At 39.5% G+C, this 25,608-nt stretch overlaps 3 protein-coding genes across 4 annotated transcripts; 1 reads left to right on the forward strand and 2 right to left on the reverse strand.

Annotated features, from left to right (window-relative positions):
- Positions 1-18: 18 nt before the first annotated feature.
- fam193b (family with sequence similarity 193 member B) lies at positions 19-13,846 on the reverse strand. 2 transcript variants are annotated; one of them, XM_077578716.1, is made up of 10 exons: positions 13,503-13,846; positions 11,556-11,834; positions 9,879-10,065; positions 8,225-8,443; positions 6,793-7,204; positions 6,521-6,704; positions 5,479-5,712; positions 2,942-3,956; positions 2,745-2,820; positions 19-1,324 (listed from the first exon to the last, which is right to left on the reverse strand). In XM_077578716.1, the coding sequence occupies exons 1-10, from the start codon at positions 13,671-13,673 to the stop codon at positions 1,228-1,230; spliced, it is 2,874 nt and encodes a 957-aa protein (XP_077434842.1). In that variant the 5' UTR covers positions 13,674-13,846; the 3' UTR covers positions 19-1,227. The 2 variants fall into 2 exon arrangements, with proteins under 2 accessions (XP_077434842.1, XP_077434841.1); XM_077578715.1 differs by having other exon boundaries at positions 2,918-3,956.
- A 988-nt stretch (positions 13,847-14,834) lies between these two features.
- On the forward strand, positions 14,835-20,193 carry mxd3 (MAX dimerization protein 3). The gene is made up of 6 exons (XM_077577848.1): positions 14,835-15,003; positions 15,806-15,905; positions 16,033-16,062; positions 16,147-16,261; positions 17,599-17,764; positions 19,107-20,193. The coding sequence occupies exons 1-6, from the start codon at positions 14,934-14,936 to the stop codon at positions 19,223-19,225; spliced, it is 600 nt and encodes a 199-aa protein (XP_077433974.1). The 5' UTR covers positions 14,835-14,933; the 3' UTR covers positions 19,226-20,193.
- A 35-nt stretch (positions 20,194-20,228) lies between these two features.
- On the reverse strand, positions 20,229-23,617 carry prelid1a (PRELI domain containing 1a). Its single transcript, XM_077577847.1, has 6 exons — positions 23,466-23,617; positions 22,960-23,079; positions 22,550-22,775; positions 21,485-21,598; positions 21,227-21,305; positions 20,229-20,850 (listed from the first exon to the last, which is right to left on the reverse strand). The coding sequence occupies exons 2-6, from the start codon at positions 23,049-23,051 to the stop codon at positions 20,729-20,731; spliced, it is 633 nt and encodes a 210-aa protein (XP_077433973.1). The 5' UTR covers positions 23,052-23,079; positions 23,466-23,617; the 3' UTR covers positions 20,229-20,728.
- Between the last annotated feature and the right edge of the window lie 1,991 nt (positions 23,618-25,608).

Genomic DNA, 25,608 nt, shown 5'->3' on the forward strand with positions numbered 1-25,608 from the left:
CAAACGCCACACTTAATATATGTTTGTCAAAACTGCATCATTTTAATCTTCCGGAACGAAAGATTATTCACAGTATCAAAAGTGAGTTTCTTTTTAAAACAAACAAAACAAGCCAACATACACTTGGCTATTATTGGTATAGTATAAATCTACATTCAAAACATTAAGATTCTCTTTCTCTAAATGAATTAAACCGGGAGAGCATCATGGAAATAAAATGACAGAATAAAGATTGACTTTATCTATCGCAAGGATAACCAACTAAAACTGGACTGTTGATGCAGCTGTTTCTCCAAAAGATGTGAAGATTTTCCTTAAAATATCATCAAGCCTTGTAAATCTAATGGGAAACAGAAGAGTCGTTTGTTTGAAAATGTTTCACTCACACACAACCCCTCGTAAGACATGCCAAAGGCTCAAAATGGCCCAAAATAACCACTTAATATGTACAACCATCAAAATGACTTGAGAGTGGGTTCAAATGTTTAACTCAAAATTCCCTCTGCGATAGATGTTTGATTCTAAAACTACACTGGCTAACACTATAAACGAGAGTGAACACCAAGGTAGGAGTGACGTTGAGGCAATACATTTTGAGTGAGCGACCACATCTTCTCAAACACATCATGCATGGGCACGTCGTCATTGGTAACCATCATGTGTTGGAGTGCATTTTGTGAGCCAAATGTCAAAACGTTCACTGAAAGTGCTTGTGTAATATGAATGAATTTTGCTTACCCTCATTTCATACTAATAGAAAGTCACCAAATATATTGCGTTCTGCTTGTGAGTAAACATTGATGACATTTGTCAAGCATGCTTAATGTGACAACATCAGGGGGGGATGGGGAGCACCAGAATTAAAGTCCAGAAGGTTAACACCGTTCAAATGTAAGATTTCTGATAAAAACATTTATTTCATTTAAGGTAAATGTTTACATACTACATACGTCAGCACATGAATGCAGTGGACAAACACACTAGTTTTCCCATTTCGGACCTGTCACTTGGTGAACATCGCCATAACAGCAAAAAGAAGGATAGAGCTGGCCTTGATATTGATCCCTGGCTGACTAGCCACCAGTTGAACGATCAGTCTTTTGAATGAGTAGTGAAAAAGGTCCCTCTATTCGACAAGAAGAAAACTGGGAATGAGAGAAGGCCTCGGGCCAAACACAGCTCTATTGAAAGAGTTTGTGGTGTGACATATCTCCTGGCTCTCGTCGGTTATTGAGCTGCATTGGAGGGAACTTTTTTGAGGCTGAAGTTGGACCAATTCACCGCTACCTTCTGGCGGGTTTGTTTTGCAGAATCAAGACAGAACCTAAGAAGATGACAGGACAGAGAGAAACAAAAGAGGAAAAACTTTTAAATGACACTTAATTAACGACAAAGTACAGATAAACCTCCAAAGTCGAATGGTTCGAGTTCAACCAAAGTTTCGGGAAAAACTCGAATGAGGAACCAATCATCAGCATCCCCCTCACAATCAAAGTCAGCATATGTTGTTAAAAAATTAAAGTATTGTAAACCCCATCCGTTGCAGAATTATTATTTTTTGGACAGTTAATAACTATTTTGTGCGACCACTAGATGGTGGTACCGTAGTGCAAACACAACATTGGGATTAATATTGAATTTGTGTAACATGATCTAATCAACAAAAAACACCTGTTTTCTCTCCATCTTAGGGGCCATTTTGCCACTTGCTATCTATTGAAAATGACATCACAAAAGTGATAAACCAATCACGGCTCACCTGTTTTCTGAGTTTGGTCATGTGACTTTCGCAAGCTGAGCCGTGATTAGTCGTAAACTAAGCTGACCAACTGTGATGTCATTTTCAATGACAATGACAAGTGACAAAATGGCCGCCCCAAGATGGGTAAAAAGGGGTGGATTTGTATACTTAATTCATACACAATATTAATCAGGATACTGTGTTGAGACTAAGTGGGGCTGCATAGAAAATATTTTAAAATGTTAAATCTGATTATTTTTTAAATATTTTGTATTATTTTTATTAACTCACTCACTGCCATTGATGACTATAGACGTCAAAAATTCATTTGAACTACTTCTATTAGTTTAACTTTTTTTATTTGTGATTAATCGTGAGTTAACTATTGAAGTCATGCAGTTAATTACCATCAAAATTTTAAATCGCCTGACACGATTTAAAAAAGAAAAGATTATTGAAAATTAGGGAATCGCCCATCAGGCGATTACAATTTTTAATCGTAATCGCCCATCAGGCGATTACAATTTTTAATCGTAATCAATCGCATGACTTCACTAGTTAACTCACTATTAATCACAAATTCTATATCTGTTCTAAATGTACAATAAAAAAAAATCTAGGTTTTCATGCTCTTGTTAAGAAAAGTGGAAAAAATGTTAAACTAATAGAAATAGTTCAAATGAATTTTTGACGTCTATAGCCGTCAATGGCAATGAATGAGTTAATAATTTTTGGGTTGACTTCCCCTTTTAAAAATAACAAAACAGGAAGTATTGTATTTCAGGAAAAGATAGTTTTTATAAATTACTGAATGTCATCTGCTGTAAAAGTGATAGCTATAGGTTGATTTTATAATGTACATTTTAGGCCATGATTATTGATGCATATTGTGGGATGCTAAGTTTTAAAGTTTGGAAAAAAATGGCAAAAAAGGTCTCTATCCATCCATCTATCTTTTCAACCGGCTTTGAAGGTTCCAATGTGTTGGAGATTCCCAGATTACCTTTTAAAGTATTCTACTTCCCGATCAATCTCATCCATCGACGTAGGATCCACATCTTTTGGAAGAAAGACATCATCTAAAGATTCAATGAAAATAATTAGAATTTACATTTTGAAAGCACGCACACAAACATAGAAATTGACATTGGCATAAATAGCAAGACTATCCCGCACCAATAGCACTAGCGGATTTTTCACCCTTGCTCTTGTTCTTCTTATTCTTCCCCTTGGACTGCGCCTGATGCTGCCCGTTTGCCGGATTGCCGGGATGCGCCTTGCTTTCGGGATCGTGCTCACATCGCCCCGCTCGCATCTCGCTGTCACCTTTGACCCTGTGCGCATTCGGCGGGGCGACGGTCGCTCCGTTGGCCGCCGCGTGCCGGGATGATCTGTTCTCCTCGGCTTTCTTCAGGCCGTTTCTCTGGCTGTCCGCCGCCTGCTGCAGCTGTTTGAGCGCAGCTTTTGAGCCGTTGCAAATGATTTCCGCCACCCTTGACTCGGCGACTTTGGAATTGTGCTCCGAAGACGAGTGCTCCTGTTTTTGCTGTTGCTGCTGTTTTTTACTCTTCTTGGACTTTGAACCGCCATTCCCAACTGCGCTGCTCTTAGGTTCGGAGATGTCTTCCTTCGATTTGGCTGTAACTTGGGCCGGAACCTGTGGCAAACTCTCCGATGCTGTGGAAGTGCATTTTTCTGGGGAGTGGACTCGAATGAGCTTGGAGAGACTTGGTGTAGTGTTCAAGCGCTGGATGTCCTTGGGCCCGCCCGTGTTCCCTGTAGCTGGGGTGGAGTTGGCGGTGGTATCCGGCGACGGGTTTGTGTCCTCCCATCCGTTCACCAGGTCCATGTGGTTCTTAAAGGTTCCCAGTGAAAGAGGGGCCAGGTCGAGATCTATCTGCTGCATGTCAGAGGAGCCGTTCAGATGGGACAGTAAATGGTTGCTCTCCAGCGTGGCCGCCTTCTTCGGGAAGTCGTTGACGTCCAGGTTGAGGTCGTACATGCTAAACGAGGCTCGGATGGAGTCTTTGATGGTGTTTTTGATCTCTTCCAGGCGACTGGTGAGGAAACTGTTGACCCGCTCGAGTTCCAGCTGCGGCCAATCCAATAAGCGCGACGTCTCGGCGGTGTCGGGCACGGGCTCGTCCATGCACTCTGTCGGATTAGAAGCGGGATCGCTGCCTGCAGCGACCGCGTTGCCCTGCAGAGCTTTTTCCTGAAATACACATGACATGAGGGTAATGAAATTATTGACTTCATCCAAATCATCATCTTGCTTATTTTGTGTACAAATGAAATTGAGTTAAATGATTAGCATTATTATCTGCATCCATTTAAAATGACATCTAGCATTTACCATAAGGACATTTTTTAGTTACATGCAGGGCCCCGAAAGTGGTTTAATTTGGAGTGTGCATGTGTAGGTACCAGTGTGTCCGCAAGGACAACACGAGTAACTGGGGCCTGTTCTAAAAATAGACCACTGGTGATAAGACACTGTCACGTACTAAGAAGAATAGAAGGTCAACATTTATTTATTTATTTAAACTTAGCATGGTACGCATTTCTTAAAGTACCAACAATTATATATTTTCTTTAATAATGAAATAGACTGTGTTGAATGAAATTCACAATTATTTAAAAAAAAAAAAAAAAGAGAGGACATTTTCGAGCTGTAAGTTTAGTTTTTTTTTTTCAACATGAAAAAGCTGCCCTGTCATTGGTTCAGAGCATCCAAGGGCCAATAGGATATCTTGGCTCGGCATGCAGTGAACACGTCACATTTCAGTGAATGTCATGCACGAGCAAGACACAAGATGCTGCCTCCAAAGTCCTATATTAGCGTAGGAAATAATGGTATCGGCAGTTTACTTGTTAGTAACTTGCCGATGCCACTGTTTTAATGCAGTATTGGGGCCTCTCCCGATACTGGTATCAGTATTGGAACAACAACTGATGTTCACTGCATGCCGAGCCAAGATATCCTATTGGCCCTTGAATGCTCTGAACCAATGGCAGGGCAGCTTTTTCATGTTGGAAAAAAAAACAACAACAACCTAGGTACTGATACGGTGGGTATCAGAATCTGTATCGGGGGCCAAAAAACGGTTCCGAGAACAACATTAGTCAAAATCTAATTTCAGCCGATGCCTACTAATTGGTTAGATTTGGAACTTATTGCGACATAAAAAAAGGTCTTAAAGTACTATCTGTCTTACAGGATGAATTAAAGTATCAATCTAGCAAATATCACAACCACAAATCAATCTCACCAAGCAGATGTAGCCAAAACCAATATGACTAATAACTAGCAAAAAAACAGGTAGAAGTAGGGATGAGCGAGCCGAGTACCAATACCAGGTATCGGTATCATTATTTCAAGGTATCTGTACTCGTGATAGCGGTCAATGCGTTTTACGATCAGGAACCAGAATTCAGAAGAATAGAAAATTGCCATTAATTTCAAAATTGTTAAGGAAAAATACTATATTGAGATATATAGGCCTTTCTTTAAAATTATGTCATTGTTTTTGGGGGGAATTTAACATCCCAGTGGTATCGGTACTTGGCATCGGCGAGTATGCAAAAGTTAAGTACTCGTACCGGTATCAATTTGAAACGTTCGAGCTTACACAGTTTTACCTTGTGAATGATTGTAAACCTGAATAAATTCCAATGAATAAGCTACATTTAGCTTCAGGAAAAGAAGTAAAAACCCAATTTTCTAACTAGCATACCTTTTTCTTTTGTTTGTGACGAGCCCTTTTGGCCGCTTTGGCACTGTTGACAGGTTTGGGCTCAGAACTGTTGATGAAGTCCAACAATTCATCCACATCCCGGTTGTCGATGGCACCAGACGCTGCGAGTTCAGAGTCCTGGCGCTGAGGCAGCTCCTCCTTGCGTCGGGTGAGTCGCGACCGGAGCTTCTCGCGGATCTCAGCGTAATTTCGACTGGTTGGGGCGGCTGGAGGCTAAAGTTGAAATATAGATTTCAGTATTAGCTTTTCACTATTTGGGAGAATTAGGATGGACAAATAATCAAAAATACTGTGCTAAACAGTAGAGCCTAACTGATAGATTTTTTTTTTAAGGCCAATGAGATTCTGATAATTTTTAAAGTAAAAACCCATTAACTGACTGATTAAATTAAAAAATATATAGAGTTAATAAAATAACGTATTTTTTGTCCAACAAACGCTTACAACTAGGGCTGAACAATTGTAAAAAAAAAAAATAATTAAAATGGGAAAAATTTTTTTACTCAATATTGCGATTTAACTCTTTGACTGCCAGACGTTTTCAGAAAAGGAATGCCGTGGGTGCCAGCCGATTTTAAGCATTTTGACTGATCTTTCAAGGTCCATAGAAAATTAGGTGTTTGGACTATGGAAACACACGTACTACCAAATGAAAGATTGGACTCTCATATTTCATCAGAAAAAAAAAAGTTTGTTTCTACCTTATTCCGTTTTGCAGTAATAAACAATAGAAAATGGTTAGTTTCACCTCTGTTTTGAAACAAACGTCTTTTAACGTCTTTGGCACTCCTCCATAGGATTTTACTAAACGTTATATAACGTTTTTGGCAGTCAAAGTTAATATATGATTATTTTATTTATTTATTTTTGATTAATTGTTTAGCTCTACTTATAACAATAAGGATATGAAAGACATTTGACTGTTTGAAAATAATAATGTGCAGAATTTTGAACACATATTGGCTGATTATCTGCCAGGCCCTACTAAACAGAGTGCGGCAAAGAATAAAATTGTACGTACCGCATTGTGCCCAAAGAACTCGCAGTAACAGCAGTCGCAGTACTTCCCATCCTTCTGGTTCGTGGAAGAGGAGGCGCAGGAACTCCTCTCAGAGCTGCTGTCTTCATCCTCCACTTCCTCTAACTCTAGTGACGGCTCACACATCGTCCCATTCGTCATTTTGTGCCCCTTACATGCCTGGTCCCTGCAAGAAAAAAAAAGAAACAAGACAAACTTAAAAGTCACCTGGAATCCATCATCTTAAGTGTGTTGATTACATTATCAATACCAACCTGCAGGCCCCAGTCGACAAGCTTCCCAAATTTGTAGAGGCCACCGTCCCCGTACTGTGCCCGTTACAAGGGTGGTTACAGCCCGCCGCTGATGTGCCCGATTTGCCGTGTTGTGTGTTCACAGCGGGAATGTGGGAGTTTTTGCACGGACTGGGCTTGTGGACTAATGTCGGGCTGTCCGGACTAGGAGAGGCCCTTTTAGTTGTGGACCCATGGAGGTTTGGTACCATAGGGGAGAAAGGGGTGTGGCCTGCGACACCAGCGGCAGATGACGAGGTTACGTGGTTGTGTTGTCCCGAAGTCGGCTTCGGTGGCAGGAGGGAGGAATGCTGGGAAGACAGGCCCGTGGGACTATTGGGGGGTACCGACAAGTCTGTGTGTTGATGATGGTCGCTGGCGTGGAAGGCTTCACCTGGAATGCCACACAACCATATTTTATAATTATTATAAAGCCTTGGTGTGTAAACTACGGCGAGTGGGCCAAATATGGTCCAGTCAGTTCTTTAAATTGGGCCACTCGGTTATCATTATTACAATTATTATTACTAGGGGGGGTCAAAATTAGTGAGTTAATTTAACATTCCTTTAGCGCCACAATTTTTTTTAAATGTGCGATTAATGAACACCCCTTACTTGGAAAGCCTTTACTGGGGGAATTCCAGTCGCAACACAGTAAAGCCGTCCACGTCAAAATTTAGCAGTAATAAATTGAATAATAATGCATATATTTGTGGTGAGTGGGGTCAAGTTATATTTTACAATTTTAAAAATGTGCAGAATTTCACAAGTTACTTTATGTTAAAGATAAGATAGCTCAAAATATGAAAAGAAAAATGCACCGAGCTGTCACCAACGTCTTACAAATGCAATTATGCCATCTAGTGGCAGAAATATGACCTCAACACAAATCAATCTCGCAGTCGTTTTTTTACAGTACATCTTTTTAAAGTTGACTACATTTTATGACTCATGATGAAATTACTGTACAAATGACTAAAAGATGCAGCCATATTTACATTAGTCCACTTTTATATTATCAAGAGTATGAAAACTTAAAAAATACATTTTATTGTACACTTAAAACAAATGTAAAATTTGTGATTAATCATGAGTTAACTATTGAAGTCATGCGATTGATTACGATTAAAATTTTTAATCGCCTGACACCCCTAATTATTACATTATCAAAAGTCCTGTAATCTTTCTTTCTTTCTTTATTCCAGACGCGCGGGGGGGGGGGGTCAATATCATAGAGTAAATTAACAATAAAAAGATAATATATGAAAAATAAGAGGAATAAAAATAATTAACAAACAAACAAACAAAGCCTCAAATAAAAACAATATTCTTTGCATTAAATCAATTCAAATGCAGCGAAGTGACATTCCACACTTGACTCCAAATGTACAATAAGAAGAAGCACTCCCCCCACCTGGTGGCGTTGGTCGACGGCACACGTTCTTGAAATGCTTGGGGGTGGTCTTGCACAGGTCAGCTGAGGTAGAGAGAGGGGGCCCAACGGTGGAGCCACTGGAATTCTGGGTCAGCGGGTGACTGTAGGGGCACACTTTGGCTACCGACGTCTTAGCAGATTTCCCAGGTGCTTCGTGGAGTCCTCTTTTCTCGTGACAGGCCGATCCCGTTGTTAAACCTGGATGTCGAAAAGATAACAAAAAGTAATTACAGTCAAATTACAATAAGAAGAGAGTGTACTTTTTTTTCCCCTAGTTGATATTTATTTTTAAAGCCCTGCTCTTTTGTCATATGCAACTGTTATGCAAATGTTCTTCCTCTGCCAAAGAGGATATGTTGCCAGGAGCAAAAAAAAAGAAATAAATAGATAAAAACTTGAAATGATTTCTACAAAACTGTGGGAGTAACGCGTGGGCCAATGTATATATTGAAGTGTGGCTCCAGACTTTTTCTTTTTTTTTTTCCATTTTAATGAGCATTACATGCTGTGGCAGCACATTGACAGTTGCCTTATTCTCTCCGGGAACATTCCATGAATCTTTTTCGAATGTATGCATTTATGAAAGATGTCAAACTGAAATGAAGTGGTAAAAATGTTTTACTGCGATGGGAGAATCACTCAGTTCATGTTCTAAACTTTTGTTTCCATGCCAGTGTGCCAATGTTTTTTCGATGTAGAGAGCTAATCAGCGCAGATGACTGTTGACTTTATACTGTCAAGCATTTAACAGACGGGAAGTGGGACAACAGAGGCGGAGTTTTCCCAGCCTTAAACGGCTATGTAAAAAAAAAAAATTTTTTTACCAGCTAACTTTTTTTTCTGTTTTTTTTCTCCAGAAATTATTATTATTATTAATGATGCACACAAGCCATTGAGTTCAGTACAGTTAGAATTTCATGTTTGTCTAAAAATGAGTCAAAGTTAAAGCATTAATTGATTAATTAATCACAAAAAATGATCGCAAAAATGATCGCAAAAATTATTAATTTTGACCATAGATTAGCCTTTAGCGTGACAGCGGATGGCTACGTTTAAGGTAGCACAGGTTGTGTTTGAGCAATAAACAGAATTTCATGCATCAAAGTAAAGCATTTAGTGAATGTTTGCGTATCACATTTAGAATATTTGTTCATGTCAAAATATTGGGGTCATTTTTTTCCCCCATTTTAAATTATGCGCGTGATTAACTGATTAGAAAAAGAGGAGGATGAGCGTGTGCAGTGGATCTAAAAATGTTGAAGACGTCCTCATAACATTAAATGTCAAAAGAATGAACACATAACCGGTGCTCTTCAAATTTGCCGGGGGAAATTTCTTTGATAAAAAAAGCCTTTTTTATTAGTCGATTAATCGTGATTAATCAGAATTCTAAGACGTGATTAATCTGATTAAAATAATTTAATCGTTTGACAGCTCTACTAAAAATACCCGAGTGACGCATCAGATAAGCACAACAAAGAGAATTGAGACCAGAAGAGGAAGCAATCAAAAAGCCTCCAGAAATAAACTCTTCCTTTTATACTTAACATTGTACTAATAAGTTACATAAAGGGGGGGGGGGGGGTTCAACTAACGCAGCTGCTGAATGAACGTCACTCACGAGGCGACAGACCTTGCTGTAGGTGTAAGGAGGCACTGTGGCTGCAGTGCTCTCCCCCGTTGGTGTGGGCCGAGTTCCACAGCCCAGAGAGTTTGTGGGCTGACAGGAAGGAACTCGGGTCCCAATCCACCGTACTTTGCTCCGGGTAACCATTCCCACAGCCCTGGAACTTGCAAGAGGAAGAGTGTGACAATGGTACCTGCAATAAGAAAACACACACACACACACACAATTATTTCAGCACATGCCTTGTAGTTTATCCCTGGCAGCAACAGTAAGTAGGTGTTGAAACGGAATCAAACTGTTAGTGACTGAATATGCGCGGATGGAAGCTACTGCAAAAGTTCACTTCATGTTGTGAGCAAACCGTTTTTAAATCATTACAGGAGACTCGGCTGCAGTCACACCATTCAACTATTTTTAGCATTTGGAACTGCCAAGAAAATCTGACCCAAAATAACTTTAAACGTTTCAAAAGTTGCAGTAAACGGAGACAATGAGGTAGTCCAGACAAGAAAGCAGAAATCGCAAATACTATCATTCGGAATTGAAGCACATTTCTGGTAAGAAATGCTTGTAAAGTTGAACAGTTAGCATTGACGACTTCCGCAAATCTTGTAGGACTTCAGAAAATAAAGTCAGATTTGCACTTTAAGTGGATAAGGAAAAATATGACCGCAATGGTAAAACCAGTAATTTAAACGGCTAAAGTAACTTTTAGTTGCGATCATTAATCAAAGAAGACATAAAAGACAACTTATTTTATACTTATGAGTTAAGAATGTGAAAAAGTGTGACATACCTTCCCTCTCCTAGCTTCCGTATTGCAATAAGTCAATTTCAATTTATTCCGTTTTTATTACTTAGCTGTTAGGGCTGCTCGATTATGAAGAAAATATTAATCACGTTTAATTTGGTAATAAACGTTATCATGATTAGGACAATCATTTGTTTTTTTGGTACAAAACAAGAAAATGTTTAAACATGTAAAAAAATATATATATATTAAGACAAATACATTTCTTTAAAACACTAGAATTATGCAAGTTCCTTTTGGACCAAACAAGATTTATTAAATTAAATATTTAAAAAAAAAAATTTAAGGTGCAAATTAGGGGTGTGCCCCAAAAAATGTATTCTCATAGGAATCGCAATTCTCATTTAATACGATTCAGAATCTATTTTAAATGTCCCAAAATTGATTTTATTTAAATGTCTTCCCTTTGTTTGTGAGTCCCTTTATTGGGAGCGCTGTTCATGTTGTACCCGATGTGGCCCCTTAGGGGCAGTGTGGTTCCACGCGGTCTGATACACTGTTAAGTTGTAGCCACATTAGAGAGTAGAAGGAAAAAGTCACGATCAAGTTATTCCAATAAAAGTTGTTTTTTTTTTGCAGCGTGGACCTCGTTCTTTTGAGTGATGAAAGTGCGCGCTAATTAGCATTAGCGAGTCAGACTGGAGTAGATCATTATGATTCCTTGAAGAGCTATAAATTGAAGCAAAAATCATTGTCAATCAAATCATTTTGAAACCAAAAATTGTTCTTAATCGAAAATGGATTCTGAATCGAATCGCACACCCAAAAATCGGAATCAAATCGAACCGTGAGACATTCAAAGATTCCCACCCCTAGAGCAAATATATCATCCGGCATACAGTAACGAGCCAGTTCCCTTCACTTGAATTTACCCCAGTTGGCTGCTCCTGGGCGCTCCGTCTCTCCTCCTCCTCCACGCTCTTGCAGCAGCTCTGACATATCCACAGCGGCACCTCACCCAGCAGGGACTGGGACAGCGAGGGCACCGAATCGGCCAGCTTACGCCCCGGCGCCTCGCGCAATAAGGCCTGGGAGAGTGCGGGCACGGCGTCGGCCAGTTTGGTGCCATGTCCCCCGGGGAGCCCGTTCACAGAGTTCGCCCCCCAGTCCTTATATTCACGGTGGCACAGGAGGCAACAGGTATGCATCGGCTGAGGACATAAAAGAACACCAATGTGATTTAATAGCACATTATTAGCTGTCAAACTGCAACACGGGAGACGTCACTTTCCTGGATAATTAACAAGACATGACATAACCTGAAATAACAGGGTGCGCTGCTTCATGTTGGAAGTTCAAATTTAACTACAAGCTGCAATTAATTTTGTCATTTTTTTTCTAGTAAGATACAGTGTGCATTCTATTATTGTAGTTAAAACTACATAACTGGCTGAGCTGAAGTAATGATGTACCAACTCGTTACTACAATGTGACATTATTAATTGTTGGAACAAATATCCGCCCACAGGATAACTAATGATTTTTTAAAAAATTGATTAAATGCAAATTTGGTTGAATTTACACCCTGTGTTGTACGTGACGATGACAGGTGGATACACGGGTAACTGTTTTTCGGAGAATTTAAATTTTATGGAGGATTTTAGAAGCGCTTGAATTGCTCACTTTTTTTTTGCGCCCTCTCAATCGTGTGGTTTCATATATGATTCTTTTTTTTTTTCTTCACATTTATTTCTTAACAAACAAAAAGCAATATATTAATGTGTATTACGATAAACACGATCATGAAATATTATCATGAAATAATATGAAAGATAGTTTATTTATCTACTTTAATTTGAGTTGTAACTTACTAAACAGTAACTCACAGGTTTTTAAGCATTCCCTATGACAAGTTTGCAAACTTCTACCAAAAAAAGTGTGTTGTAAATATAAGTATCTGCCAGATTACAACAATAATGCAAACAAATCTGTGGCTTTCTAACTTTAAAATTTCCATATTCCATGAACAGTGAAATGTAAACATGTGGATTGAACACTATATTTACAACATAAAATAAAGCCTAGCGACCAAAATAAAGCATTTTGGGGGGGGTCTAAGTACAATATTATTATACCTCCCAGTGCATGGGTTCAAGTGTAATTACTCATTAGCAAGCAGCCAAGTTCAGAGGTACCAGGTAAAGTGAGTGGATTTGACAGATATCTCGCCTCAAGCATGCCATCATGATTTTGTACCATTCTAAATGTTTGCACCATGCATTTCAGCGTCTGAGGGTGGATTAAAAACTACAGTTTCGGGTGCGACTAAGATAAAACGTCGAGAGTGTTAGCTACACTGTTACAAAGCCGTTATGCATCGGCGCTAACTAGCCCGATTAGCTGGTAGCGTAGTTAGCCGCCGTTTCCTGTAGTGTGCGCAAAGTGAAGGTAGCAACTACTAGCAAGCACGTTTGCGTGCTAGCCCGCCGATAGCACGACTAGCTTCGCGGCTAACATGAGCGGGGGCGGCTGCACTGTTGTGTGTTTAACATTGGAAACTGGACGACCTGTCTGAAGCACAATGTCACCTGTCTGGCACACGAGATGGGCTTTGCACGGCCACGATGCCAAGCAGCCGAGCCAGGCGGTGTAGCACAGCCACTTGAAGTGAAACAAAAACACGTTTGCTTGAAAGCTTGTCGGACTCTAACGTTCCAGCCACTATTATTGTGTTCGCTTTTAAACCGATCGATGTATAATAAATACACCATTTAGCTTGTGGGATGAACTGTTTTCATTAGGCACATAGTATGAAGGCTAAGCGAGGAGGGGTTAACCGTAGTCGAATTAGCCCATTGTGAAATGGGTAAATAGCTTGCCTGGTTCGCCCTGGTGGTGCTGGTCAGCCTCTCCACTCCAGCATCTCCTCCACCACCGCCGCCGCCGCCAGTTGCATCGCCGGGAGAGACTGTATTCTTTGGTACGGTCTGCTGCCCGGGTGCAAGCTCCTTCTGAGCGACGCCTTGCTGCTTGCTTTTCTTCCTTGCCATCGCGATCGGGTCTGCAAAGCGCTTTGGCCAAGTTTGCACCAGTTTCAGTAATTCCAAGAGTACACTTTCGTTTATTCTCGGACCACAAAATGTTCTCTCTCTCTCCTCCAGTCAAGACAACAGTCAATATGGCGGAGGACTGGTATGGCACACTCGGGAGTTCATAGGTTACTGCTGGCGAGGCGGCTTCGCCTTTGTACGGCGAATACAACTGAAGTCTACGCGGGAATTGAAGCTAGCGCCGCCATCTTTAGTGAGGGCAAACCTCTCCTCTTCTCATTACTGAAAATAATCTTATAAATAAGATATTACACGATCAACTTTTTTTGTGTGTCATTTAGATATTTAACTAAATTCAAAACGTTAATACAATATTCACATTTCCATTCAAATTGATCTTGAATATTTAAAAAAAAAACTGCTGTTGTGAAGTTCAAGAGACGTACCTACGTTATTTCTCAGTTAACGTTTAACATGTTTTACAAAAAATAAAATAGAATAAATACAATTGCCGCGTAAAATAATAGCTTGTACATTTCCAACAGTGCCCGCTCGGAATTGTGCTGTATTTGGAACTTGTTTTATTTGTGAGTTTGATTGTGCACACACATTTTTATTACATATGCCGAGCCGAGGGGGAAACAATATACAGTACTGTACATGTTATTGATCAAAACAAAAAACAATATCAATTCGGAGTAGTTTATTGTTTAAAAGGGGAGGGCGGTGGAGAGGGCGCGACGGTGAAGTTTGTCGTTGTCTCTGGTGAATGCGTTCAAGACATTCCAAAATCGTACAGTCGCAGACTTTATGACAGAAAAGTCGCACCATAAAAATGAATTTTCTATAAATTCTTGCCCATAGGTGTTATGTTTAAGATATGTTTTTCTAAAAATAAATCTGATTCTATCTAACAATTGGTTGATATATATGCACGATGTCATTTTTACAAAAGAGGACGAATGCGATTTTTTTAACACAAAAGTTTAATAATTGTCATATGTGTGCACAAATTAAGTAAAAGGAATAGGATACATTCAATTTATGTATTTCCATTGACAAATATTGTACTAATACGGACATTTTTTCTGGGAGTTCTCAGATGTCCGAGTTTAGCCTGAACCATGAATGCAGCGTCAGTGTTGAGGTTTAGTGACTGGATTGAGGACGTTGCACACAGTTAGACTGAAAGTGCTTCACCCACTTTAGCCTCTTGATTCCTTTAGGTTGTTCTTTTGAACAAAATAAATAAATAACATAATGGAAGGGTCCATTTGCAACATCCAGGTGCTTCTTCGTGCTGCTGAGTTCCTGGAGAGGAGAGAGCGAGGTCAGTGTCTATTTATGCACAACAAACGTCAGTAAAGGCGGCGAAGTTGCCTGTCGTCAAAACAACAAAACGTACAGTGGATCGAGTGCAATTATGATCGGCAAACATTATATGAGGACGAAAATAGGAGAAATAGCACGCGAGCTGATCGATATGCATGTCCAGCTATTTTGGACGAGCTTTCCATTTGACTCAGTGACCTACATATCGCTCACATCATTGTACTCAAAGGCGCCAATCTGCTCTACTTTCAAAAATAATCCGAGCGTCCTTCAGCGATTGTGACGGCGAATGAGCACGTCCAAGAAAATATTTTGCGCTGTTTAATTCATCGGCAGTACTATGTTCGCATTTAAGGCTATTTGACGCGAGAGATTTCCGATGTTAGCTTTTTCAACAGTGGACATTTTGAGGCGGGTGATGGCGCCAAAATCAAACACAGCTGATGCCGATGACAGACTCGACTTTCGTCCATTTTAAACGATCGTAAACGTTCGATACAGTTAACATGTATAAAAAAATATTTAGATAAGGAGTAATGAGTTTTGATGGCTGCGTCAATATTGGAATAGTGGATAACACGTCTGCCTCACAGTCCTGCGGTTCAGGGTTCGAATGTCGGCCTTCCCATGTGAAGTGCGTACGTTCGTGGATTTCCTCCCTAATCGTTCCTCGTTCTATATTAGGATGTCTAAAATCAAAAATATCATACTTGGAGGCTACATGTAGACTCTTACTCCTGTCAGCAGTTTAAGGGTAGGATGGAGGGAGTTTGACATATTTGTGATGATGTGTTTCCCAGAGGCTGAACACGGCTACGCTTCACTTCTGCCTCCCAGTCCGACTCTGTCTGATAAGAGAAGCAAACAGAAGAGCAAGAAGATATCTGCTGGTGGCAATAGGTGAATGCATTGCATAATACACACAGCTGACACCAGGGCGTGGTATGCTTGTATGGCTTTAAGCTTGGCAGTTATGATTACCGTCATTTGTTTGAATTAACACACCTTTCTTATGCTGTTATTGCAGGTCTGCGCATAATGAGCTAGAGAAGAACAGGTGATTATTGACTAATATGTTGGGAAGAATGAGCCACGTTTTGGAACGAGTTGCGGTCATACAACTCGTCGTTATGCTTTGCAGACGAGCGCAGCTGAGGCAGTGCCTGGAGCAGCTCAAGAAGCAAGTTCCGCTATCGTCGGACTCGATGAGGAACACCACGCTCAACCTGCTCAGGCGAGCCCAGTCGCACATTAAGGTAGGGAAGTAGTAAGCGTGTAAACGATGAGTTGTAATCAAACACTAAACTGAAACCTTGATAAAAAGTGTGGAAAAAGCTGTGGTGTCTTTTGTGAGGAGACGTCAAGAAGGGGCCAAGATTGTAGTGTAGGTTGTTTGTGAAAACTAACAAAATAAAAATAAAATTGAAAGAAAAAAATCATTAACAAAAAAAAGATACCCTTTTTTAAAAAAAAATAAAAAATACTTAACTGAAACTACATTTTACTGTTATAAAACTGTAATTATTATAGTGGAAAATCTTTTTATCTTTGTCAATACATTTAGTACATGAGCTTTCAGTGTTCATTTTAATATATTTATTTCAGTTTTACTGACGGTCAAACAGATGTTTGGAAATTGTAGTTTACTTTACTTTATTACACAATAATACTTAGTCGCGTTTTTATATGTTGCACTTGACAAAAAATAATAATAATAATTCAAACCCGCACTAAAAACAAACTGAATTTTAAAAATCTATTGAAAATGAGAAAAACTAAATACTGTATTCTGAAAAATCCCAAACTTTATAAACCCGGTAGGGGCAGTCAATATTTTGACTCTCACATGTAAACACTTTTGGTAGCACATAATATTCCACTCAGCCCTCATTAGATGCAGTGCATTTCTACACCCCCGCAAATTACAAGCACAACCATATAATTTGTTAAATGAATGCGTCTCTTTATTTTTTTAAGAGAGAGCTCAGTATTGTTCATTCGGTAATCTTATCCGATTCGACATGTCATCATCATTGCTCTCTCTCTCTCTCTCTCTTTTTTCTTCTCTTTTTCTTTTTTTTTGTACGTGCATGTGCGAGTGTGTGTGAGTGTGTACTCATTAATTCACCTAAAACCGATAAAAAATCCAATACCGTTCACCTAAACCGAATACTTCAGAATCCAGCTAGAGTCGTGAGGTTGTCAGGAGTCCCGAGGAAGGATCAAAGAAAGGAAAGTGAAACCCAGCACCGACCAGACACTCAACATTCTTTTGTGAGGACAGAATATTTGATGAAGCGCTTGTGATAATGTGGAAGTGGTCATAACGATGTGCATGGTTTGGCTTCCCACAAGTGATTTAAATATGTAAAAATGCTCACATTTTAATGCTACATTCTGTACTGCAAACTGACAGCTGTTCATAATATTTCAGTCTTGTTAACTACTTGAGAGAGTCAAAATATCGAAGTGAAGTTGTCCACGTCTGAAAACGACTACAATATTGTCTTAAATATTGCCCTGATCATTTTGTAGCTGTCCCCTAACGTTTGCTCACATCTCCACTGAACGCCGACGACCTTTTTCATTTCAGAAGCTGCAGGAGCAGGATGAGCGGGCGGAGCAGCTGAAGGGTCGTCTGCGCTGGGAGCAGAGGGAGCTGCAGGTGCGTCTGGAGCAGCTGCAGCGAGGGGCCGAGCGGATGAGGAACAACAGCCAAGGCTCCACCATGTCGTCAGAGAGGTCCGACTCGGACAGAGGTGAGTTTTATCTCCTGGCAGTAACTTTTAAGATTTTTTCTACAAATGGACCCCCCTCCCCGCGTTTTCCTTTTTTCACATCTGTTATGTTTAGATGCCATAGAGAAGTGCTTTAAAGAAAAACAACTGAGTACTGTACCAACAATAGCATGTTCGAGAGACGTGTACACAACTAGAACCTGTGTAAACCGATATGCATTTTTTGAGGCCTATACCGATTTTTGGCAGGAAAAAAATACAGATAAGCAATTAATCTGGTGATTATTAAAACAATATATATATAATGCATAAAATCCCCCCCCCCCATTCCTTTTCAATGGGTGTCACTTACACATGAACTTTCGCTAAGATTTTCTCTGCTGACAAATTTAATGAAGCATACAAGGTTATTGTATAGATTTATGTGTCAATAATAAAACCATTCTTACTTGCTTACAACTGCTGTACTGTATATGGTAAGAGTACATAACAGGGCTGGAAAAATAGCAATCAAGAATATTTGATTGAGATTAAAAAAAATGATTAAAGCAATTTGTGATTTCAAAACTTAGTATTTATTCAACTACTAAAGCTGCTTAACTACATAAGTGTCATTGTATGTATATATATATATATATATATATATATATATATATATATTTAATTCCTGTTAGAATTGAATGGGATCCTCCCTTCACTTGTAGCATTAGCGCTAGGCTAGCGATGTTTTAAAAACAAAGCATGTATTTAAATATACAGTGGATGTAATTGTTAGTGCCATTTGTTTAGTTTTACAGTTAACTCCAACTGGGGTGTCATTAAACAGTTTAAAGGACGCTTAGGGACAACAGAATAACCAGAATAACATAAGATACACACTTGCTAGTTGCTAATGCTACGCAAGCAAAAATGGTGCATTCAGGGTACTTTCACAGCGTCGGAAGTTTTGTTTTTCTTTGATTATAACGTTTTAAAGGGAAATTGGCCGATTGTTTTGGCAGATGTTCGACGAGCAATAATGGGCCGATTATAATCATCGGCCAGTTAATCTGTCAGGCCCTATAAACAACAGCCTAGGGTGATGCTAAGCTAACGTGCAGGCTTTTTGACTTACATTACCGTTGATGGCACATTCACCCCTGCAAACATGGCTGCCACATTGTTGTGCTTCCAGCCTGCTCTAGTCTACTGTAAGTTGATTTATAGCCATAGATCAGCGCATGCTAGGAACACATGACCAGACAGTCTGTTGATGGCGCCACAGGTACTGCACGATGGTTAGAAATTAAAACGGGTGTATGCGTGAACTTAAAATGCCCTCCTTCCTGTTTTTGACGCCGCCTGTCTTTTTTCCTGCTTTCAGAGGACGTAGAGGTGGACGTGGAGAGCATCGTGTTCGACTGCATGGACTCTGACGAGCCGCACATCGCATGCAGCGCTGCTGATCACTGCTACTCCACAATGGACAAAACCTGGCTATGACAGCAGCTATTATCATTCTCGTCATCATCATGGCAGTGGGGAGGGGAGGAGGAGAGAACATTCCAAAAATGAACAGGGTGAGGACAATGATACTGCACAAGTGAACGACCCCCTTTTCTTTTTTTTTACAAAGGCAGTTTTTCAACATTGCTTGAATGTTACACCACAAGCGTAATCATGATTTTGGTTATGAATGAGCTGTGTCTATTTGCACTGAAGAGCAGTTCACATCACTGGGCTAGGATGGCTGTATCAAACATATCCAAAGCCATTAAGACATTTATTTTGTAAGGGATTTGTAAAAAGAAAAAACTCCCCCCCAAACGTAACGGAGACTTTTTTTAAAAATTTTTATATGCCTACACTGACTTCAGCCTTAAACTAGATTTGCTCTAGTTGTTTGTTAGAGCTTCTCTTAAGCATTACAGTTTATCTTGGTAAGGCCACACGTGGCCTGCACTTAAAACATTAATCTCTGCTATGGTTTTATAATACACCATGTCATTTTATGTTTTCTTTCGTTGCACATGAACATCCTCGCATTGCACTTGTCTCCTAAGAGTTGTGAGTAAATCTGAAGTGAAAACACAGGTAACAAGAATGATTTTGGTGGTCATTATTGCACAATGACGTGACTGTGCCTGAGATTCATTTGGTGTATTTCTTTACACACTCTAGTCTGTTATGACGTGTGAGAGTTGTCCATTCTTGCACAGCCATGGCTCTTCTTGATCACTATTAACTTCCTTGGGTAATGATTTTGCTGTATGACATTGTATATTGCTCTATTTAATAACCGAAGGCACATTTTGCCCTCACTTTTTGTATATGCAAAATGCCTTATTACCTTTTCTAATGCTGTTTTGATGTATGCATTCGGACTCTCTCCGCCCAGTAATATTATGTAGCAATTATTTTTTTTGTAATGATGTAAGCTTTTTATGAATAAATATTTTCTATATTTAAAATGTTTGGCTTTATTCAACACAAAAGAACACATAGGTAAAAACATGGTGTTAATTTATTGTTACAAAGAATATTCCATTGATTTTTTTGAAACAATATCTCTTCAAGTGCGATTGTTACATTACTAAACAGCCATTACAATCAGTCAGCTGTTAAGCTAATTTAATAATAATAAAAAAAAGGTAAAAATCTGACACAGGTAATAAATCTTCATTAAACACTGAATTCTGAAATGTTGACCAAAGCAAGCAAAACCAGATTAAATGCAAACAAGATGGGCGTGGAGCTTGCATGAAGGCAACAGGAACGGTTTTGTGAGCTGATGTGAAGAGGAACATGATCAGGATGACAGACGCAGGTACGAGTGGGCTGGAAGAGGCTCGGCTCAGTCATTCACGTGGTCCACCCGCCGCATCAGCAGTTTTCTTCCTCACAGAGGCATCTAGTCAGATCAGTCGGTTTCTCCAAAATGCATCGTTGCATTTAGGAGGGATTAATGACAAAAGTGTCCCCCCGAAATCCGAGGCGAAGGAATCATCACACGTATTGTTTCTTCTGAGCCTGCGAGGCCAAGCCTTTGGCTTTCTCTTTAGCTGCTAGTGCCGTCTCTCTCGCACGCTCGGTCGCTGCCTCTGCTAAACTTCTTGACGGCGTTTCACCTGCACGACAATTCAGAAGAGGCAGTTGCAGTCGGGTTTGGCTGTTTACTGTAGTTATTCAAAATATAGAAGAAGAAAAGAAGAAGACTTTATTTAGAAATTAGAAAAGAAACAGCCATCAGGATTCGGGAAAGTAGTTTCACTTTTGGACTTAGACTACTGATTTTTTTTTTTTTTTTTTTGACGGCATCTGTAAATAGGTTTTCAATCCCTCTTATCAAAATGACCCACTTTAGAGCACCGTTACACAACTCAAGCTTTGTGCTAATGTGTTACTAGATAAAAGAATGCTGTCACTGACAGCAGGCAACCGAGAGCACGCCATAGAATCCATTTTGACTTCAGCTCTAATAGTACCACTTTACGTCCTTCATACCTTGCATTTTGGCCAGCACGTACTCAAAACCCTTCATGGTCTTAGTAACGCTCTTCTTAAACCTTGCAAGACCGAATTCCTGCAAAGACAAACATTTATTTTTTTATTGAACTCAAAGCAGACAGATTGATTTTAGCCATTCCAATCATGGCATACTCCATCACATGATACTATATTATGCACCAATTATCCAAAGGTGCACACCAATTACTCAATTTATTTTCTTGTGTGTTGGTTGGGATAGTTTGCGTTACAGACCTGAACAGCCCTCGAGAGTCCATAAACGTTGGAAGATATCCAAGCCTCCCTGTTTATCTCCGTCCAGCTGCCATTCTCAGGGTTAATTCGGTATTCGCACCGCTCTTTCACAGACTGGGGGGGGGGAAAGAGGGTTGAGCATAGGCAACATGAGGTCATTTAATACGACACCAATAGGCGAGAAACAACGTTGATGAAGAAATCTGGTCAGTGAGGGTGCCAAGAGCTTACAGCAAATTCACAGGAGCTGCAGCAATATAGGGCAGAACAAAATTCAGATTAATTGGAATTTTTTTTTAATATATACCGGTAATCAATAAAATTAACTCATTTTTTGGGTCCGTTTTACGTTACAGCAACAAAGATATAAATTTCAGGCACCACATTTGACTGTTGTACAGTACTTTCTCCTTTAGCAGACTCGGTTCAATAGAGGAGACCAGAGTTCAAAACAAACATGGTGCATCTGCATTTAGCTGTTATGCTGCACGCAAATAAAATAAACTGCCAACAGAAAAGTTAGCCCCAAATGTAAAGGATGAGTAAGGTCTTTTAGAGCATTTCTATATTTGTTTCCCCATAATTTTGTTGTGCCGTACATTGTTTAAAAAAAAAATCTTTGTAAATTATTTTTTATCTACTTTACGTTAAATGGCTGAAAATATTATTTTAAAATTATTTTATTTATTTAATATTATATTATATTGATACACTATTATAATCAATTATTTAATAAAAGGAAATAATAAATGAAACAAAAATAATAATAAAAAACAATTAAAAATAAATCTGCCTTCCCTTTGTTTAATTACAACAGAGAGAAAAATAGTCAATTTTTTATTTTATTTTTTAAAGGGGGGCATTATTGAATGTCATTATCTGTGTCTTATATTGTAGTGTAGTGTAGTGTAGTAATGTGTAAAACCAATAACATTTGGCTCATTTTTGCCAATTTTAAGATATCATATGGGCCAATTAAATCAGTTGGACAATTGCTTGCTCAGACCCTACAAAGAAATAAGCTTGTCTTAAATTGACATTTTGCCAATCCTATGGTTGTCGCACCATGAGACGAGCGTGGCTGATGTTCCACGTCAGCGTGGTCATCGTTCTTTTCTGAGGGTCCACAACGGAGTCCTCCACGATGTACGCACAGCTGGCCATGTGCTTTGGAAGATAGCGCTCCATCCAGCGTGGAGCGTGGCTCGTTTTGGTCAAAAGACGTCTGGAAATGAGGCAGTTGCTTGGAGTCACCTCTCGGAAAATGATGTCTTCAGTCAGGACATGGTGACTGAAAGGGAAACGAAAACAACTTGCTATCAGGAGGATTAAAGGGATTCCCATAAGAGGATTAAACCAAAAAGCAATAGTTGTGTTGATGAATGTCATCATCATTTGCTTTGCTTTACATTTCACTTTCAGTGTACTTTTAGGCAAACTGATTAAGTCATTATCAGTTGGACCATTGACCTCACCTGTAGGGGTTTGGATACCGTTGCCAGAAAGCAACGCAAACTTGGTCCCAGGAGCTTTTCAGCAAACCTGCGCAGCAGAAATACTTCACCATTGTTCCCTCCGGTTGGTCTGGAAACAACCTGTGGAGACGAAACGTGAGGTGGGTTTGAATAAAAAAAATGTTCCGACATAAAGAGGAACTATGGCCGATGAGAATAATTAAATGGCTGCCTTGCCCACTCGCCTTACAGCCAAAACATTTTAGTTTCAAGGGAGTGCAGTACATTTGAGAGTTAAAGTTAAAACGTCTGGCTACCCACGCGAGAACGTAGTAATAGTCAGAATGAATAAGATACATTTTATGTGTAATAGCGTAGCTGTCGTGTCATGTCCGCACTATTTAACTAGCATAGCTAGCACGCGCTAGCCTAGCATACGGAAAATAATGAATGAACGGCTCGAGAACTACGTGTGGTCTCAAACCTAGAAAGCGATCGATGATAATTCCAGAGGTAAAAATAATTACCTCAACGGCAAAAATCTTCATAGGGCGAGTTTATTCATTTTCCCCAACTCGTACCAGGTTGTAGTTATCCGTGTGACAAATGCTGTCAAAAGCAACACGGACGAAAGGGAAGGTCACACGATGACGTCATGTCCGGTCAAATGTGAACCTGCGATATCTTCATTAGGCCACTTGAGGGTAGAAAAAGACTGCGGGTATGTTATATTGCTCAAACAACTCTACATTCATTCACACTAACCGTTTACTAAAGTTACGCTTTGCAATATAACACCTGGGTTAAGTATTATGTATTATTTTTGATCATTTATTTGGAAGCTAACCTAAATGTGACTGGATTTCATGTACAGCATGACTAGTTCTATGTGAAGTACTTTGCAAGCAAGTCCTTCGTGAAAATATAATAATAATAAAATGTACTTAATTATTTACTCATAGTATTTATGGCCATGCACGCGACCATTCACATTATCAAGGGTCTTTTCCACTGAAATGGGTCAAATGAAATATATCAGTAAAAGTGAACTTTTTCTTTAAATAATTGTATTAAATAACTGGTTAATTCATTATAACTAAATCAATTGTGTATTAACTTTATGTTTTATAGAGTAAATGACCTGGCTCATCTGTCCATTATAAAAAGCAAAAGTTTAGGTTGACAACTTTTATGAAATGTCCACCCATCCATTTTCTATATGGATTTTCATGTGCCTCCGTCAGATCAGGCTCACGCCCATTCAAGTTAGCTTGTTAGATCAGCGGCACGTCACTGCCGATGATTAGCAGAACTTCCGGACCCACTACACAAGTTATTTTCACATTTCATGTGTGACATGTTTTCCAAATGGGTCTCTAAAATGCATGTCTCATGAAAAGTTAACTATGTGGAAATTAGGGCCATCTTCGAGTTCACCAAGTTTTGCCCCTTTGGTGGTTGTGCGCAGATACCCAGGTTACACAAGTGGGCATGTCAGAAGTCTGGACGGGAGAATCAGCATACCTTGAAAATACGTAAACAAGGCGCTGTAGCGTGCGGTGGCTGACCGGCCATGGGCGGCGCAGCTGGACAGCAAGAACCGGAGAGCAACAAAGGTACTGGAAGTCCACAGGCTCACTTTATTAACTCATTCACTCCCAGCCATTTTCACTGAAGCAACCCCCTTCGCTCCCGGCTGGTTTACTGGATTTTGACTGATTTTGCAAGGCCCAAGAATATTGTGTTCTATTGCTATAAAAACATGGAACCTACCAAAAGAAAGATTAGAGTCTATTCTTTTATCAGGAAAAGGAGTATATTTCTATCTGTTTACGTTTTGCAGCAATTAGCATTAGAATATAGCTAAGTTTCATAATTATTCACAAATCTGTTTAAAACAATGGGGAAAAGAGCTTTTTTGCAACATGGCCCTGGTTGATATTTTATACTCTGCTGCCACCTGCTGGCCGTTTTTGTAATACTACCATTGCTTTAAGCCTCCTCTTCAGGTCAGAGGCTGCATCCAAGCCTTCTTTATGCTCCAGCATAAACAAAAAATAAAAAAACAAACAAACTTTGAACTACGTTTTTGGGTCCATGGCAATATTTAAAATAGATTTTCATACGTTTTTGGGTGCAAATTAATTAAAAGGCTAAAAAAATTAACAGTGTGCTTCTCGGCGTCACCACGTGTCACAATAATCGTACACGTCCACCGCGTAAACATTGACAACCAAAAAAAATGAAAAAGTGCTACATAAGCCCAACAAAAACAAGGAGGCGCCCCCTTGTGGCGTGGTGCCACACTGCGTATGGTTACAGCGCGTAAAAAAATGACTTAAACGCAAATGACAGAATACTAAATCAGCTGCAGGCTCCAACTCCCTGCCACCCTGAACAGGATAAGTGGTTAGAGAAAATAGATGGCTGGGAGTACTGTACTAATAAGAAGTTTGCTCCAAATTATTCAATAAAATCAATAGGTGCAAATATTTTAGTTTGACTGGTCGTCACCCTTGACACTAATGAGGACAAGTGTAACAGAAAATGAATGGACTGTTAGTATATTAATCATTATAATAATCATAATTGGTATGTGCTTGTGTTGAATTAGCTAATTAACTAAGCAAATAGCTCTCTGATTTTTAATGAACAATTAACGACTTATAA

Source organism: Vanacampus margaritifer, chromosome 10, assembly GCF_051991255.1.
Source record: "Vanacampus margaritifer isolate UIUO_Vmar chromosome 10, RoL_Vmar_1.0, whole genome shotgun sequence".
In the NCBI taxonomy this organism is placed as follows: domain Eukaryota; kingdom Metazoa; phylum Chordata; class Actinopteri; order Syngnathiformes; family Syngnathidae; genus Vanacampus; species Vanacampus margaritifer.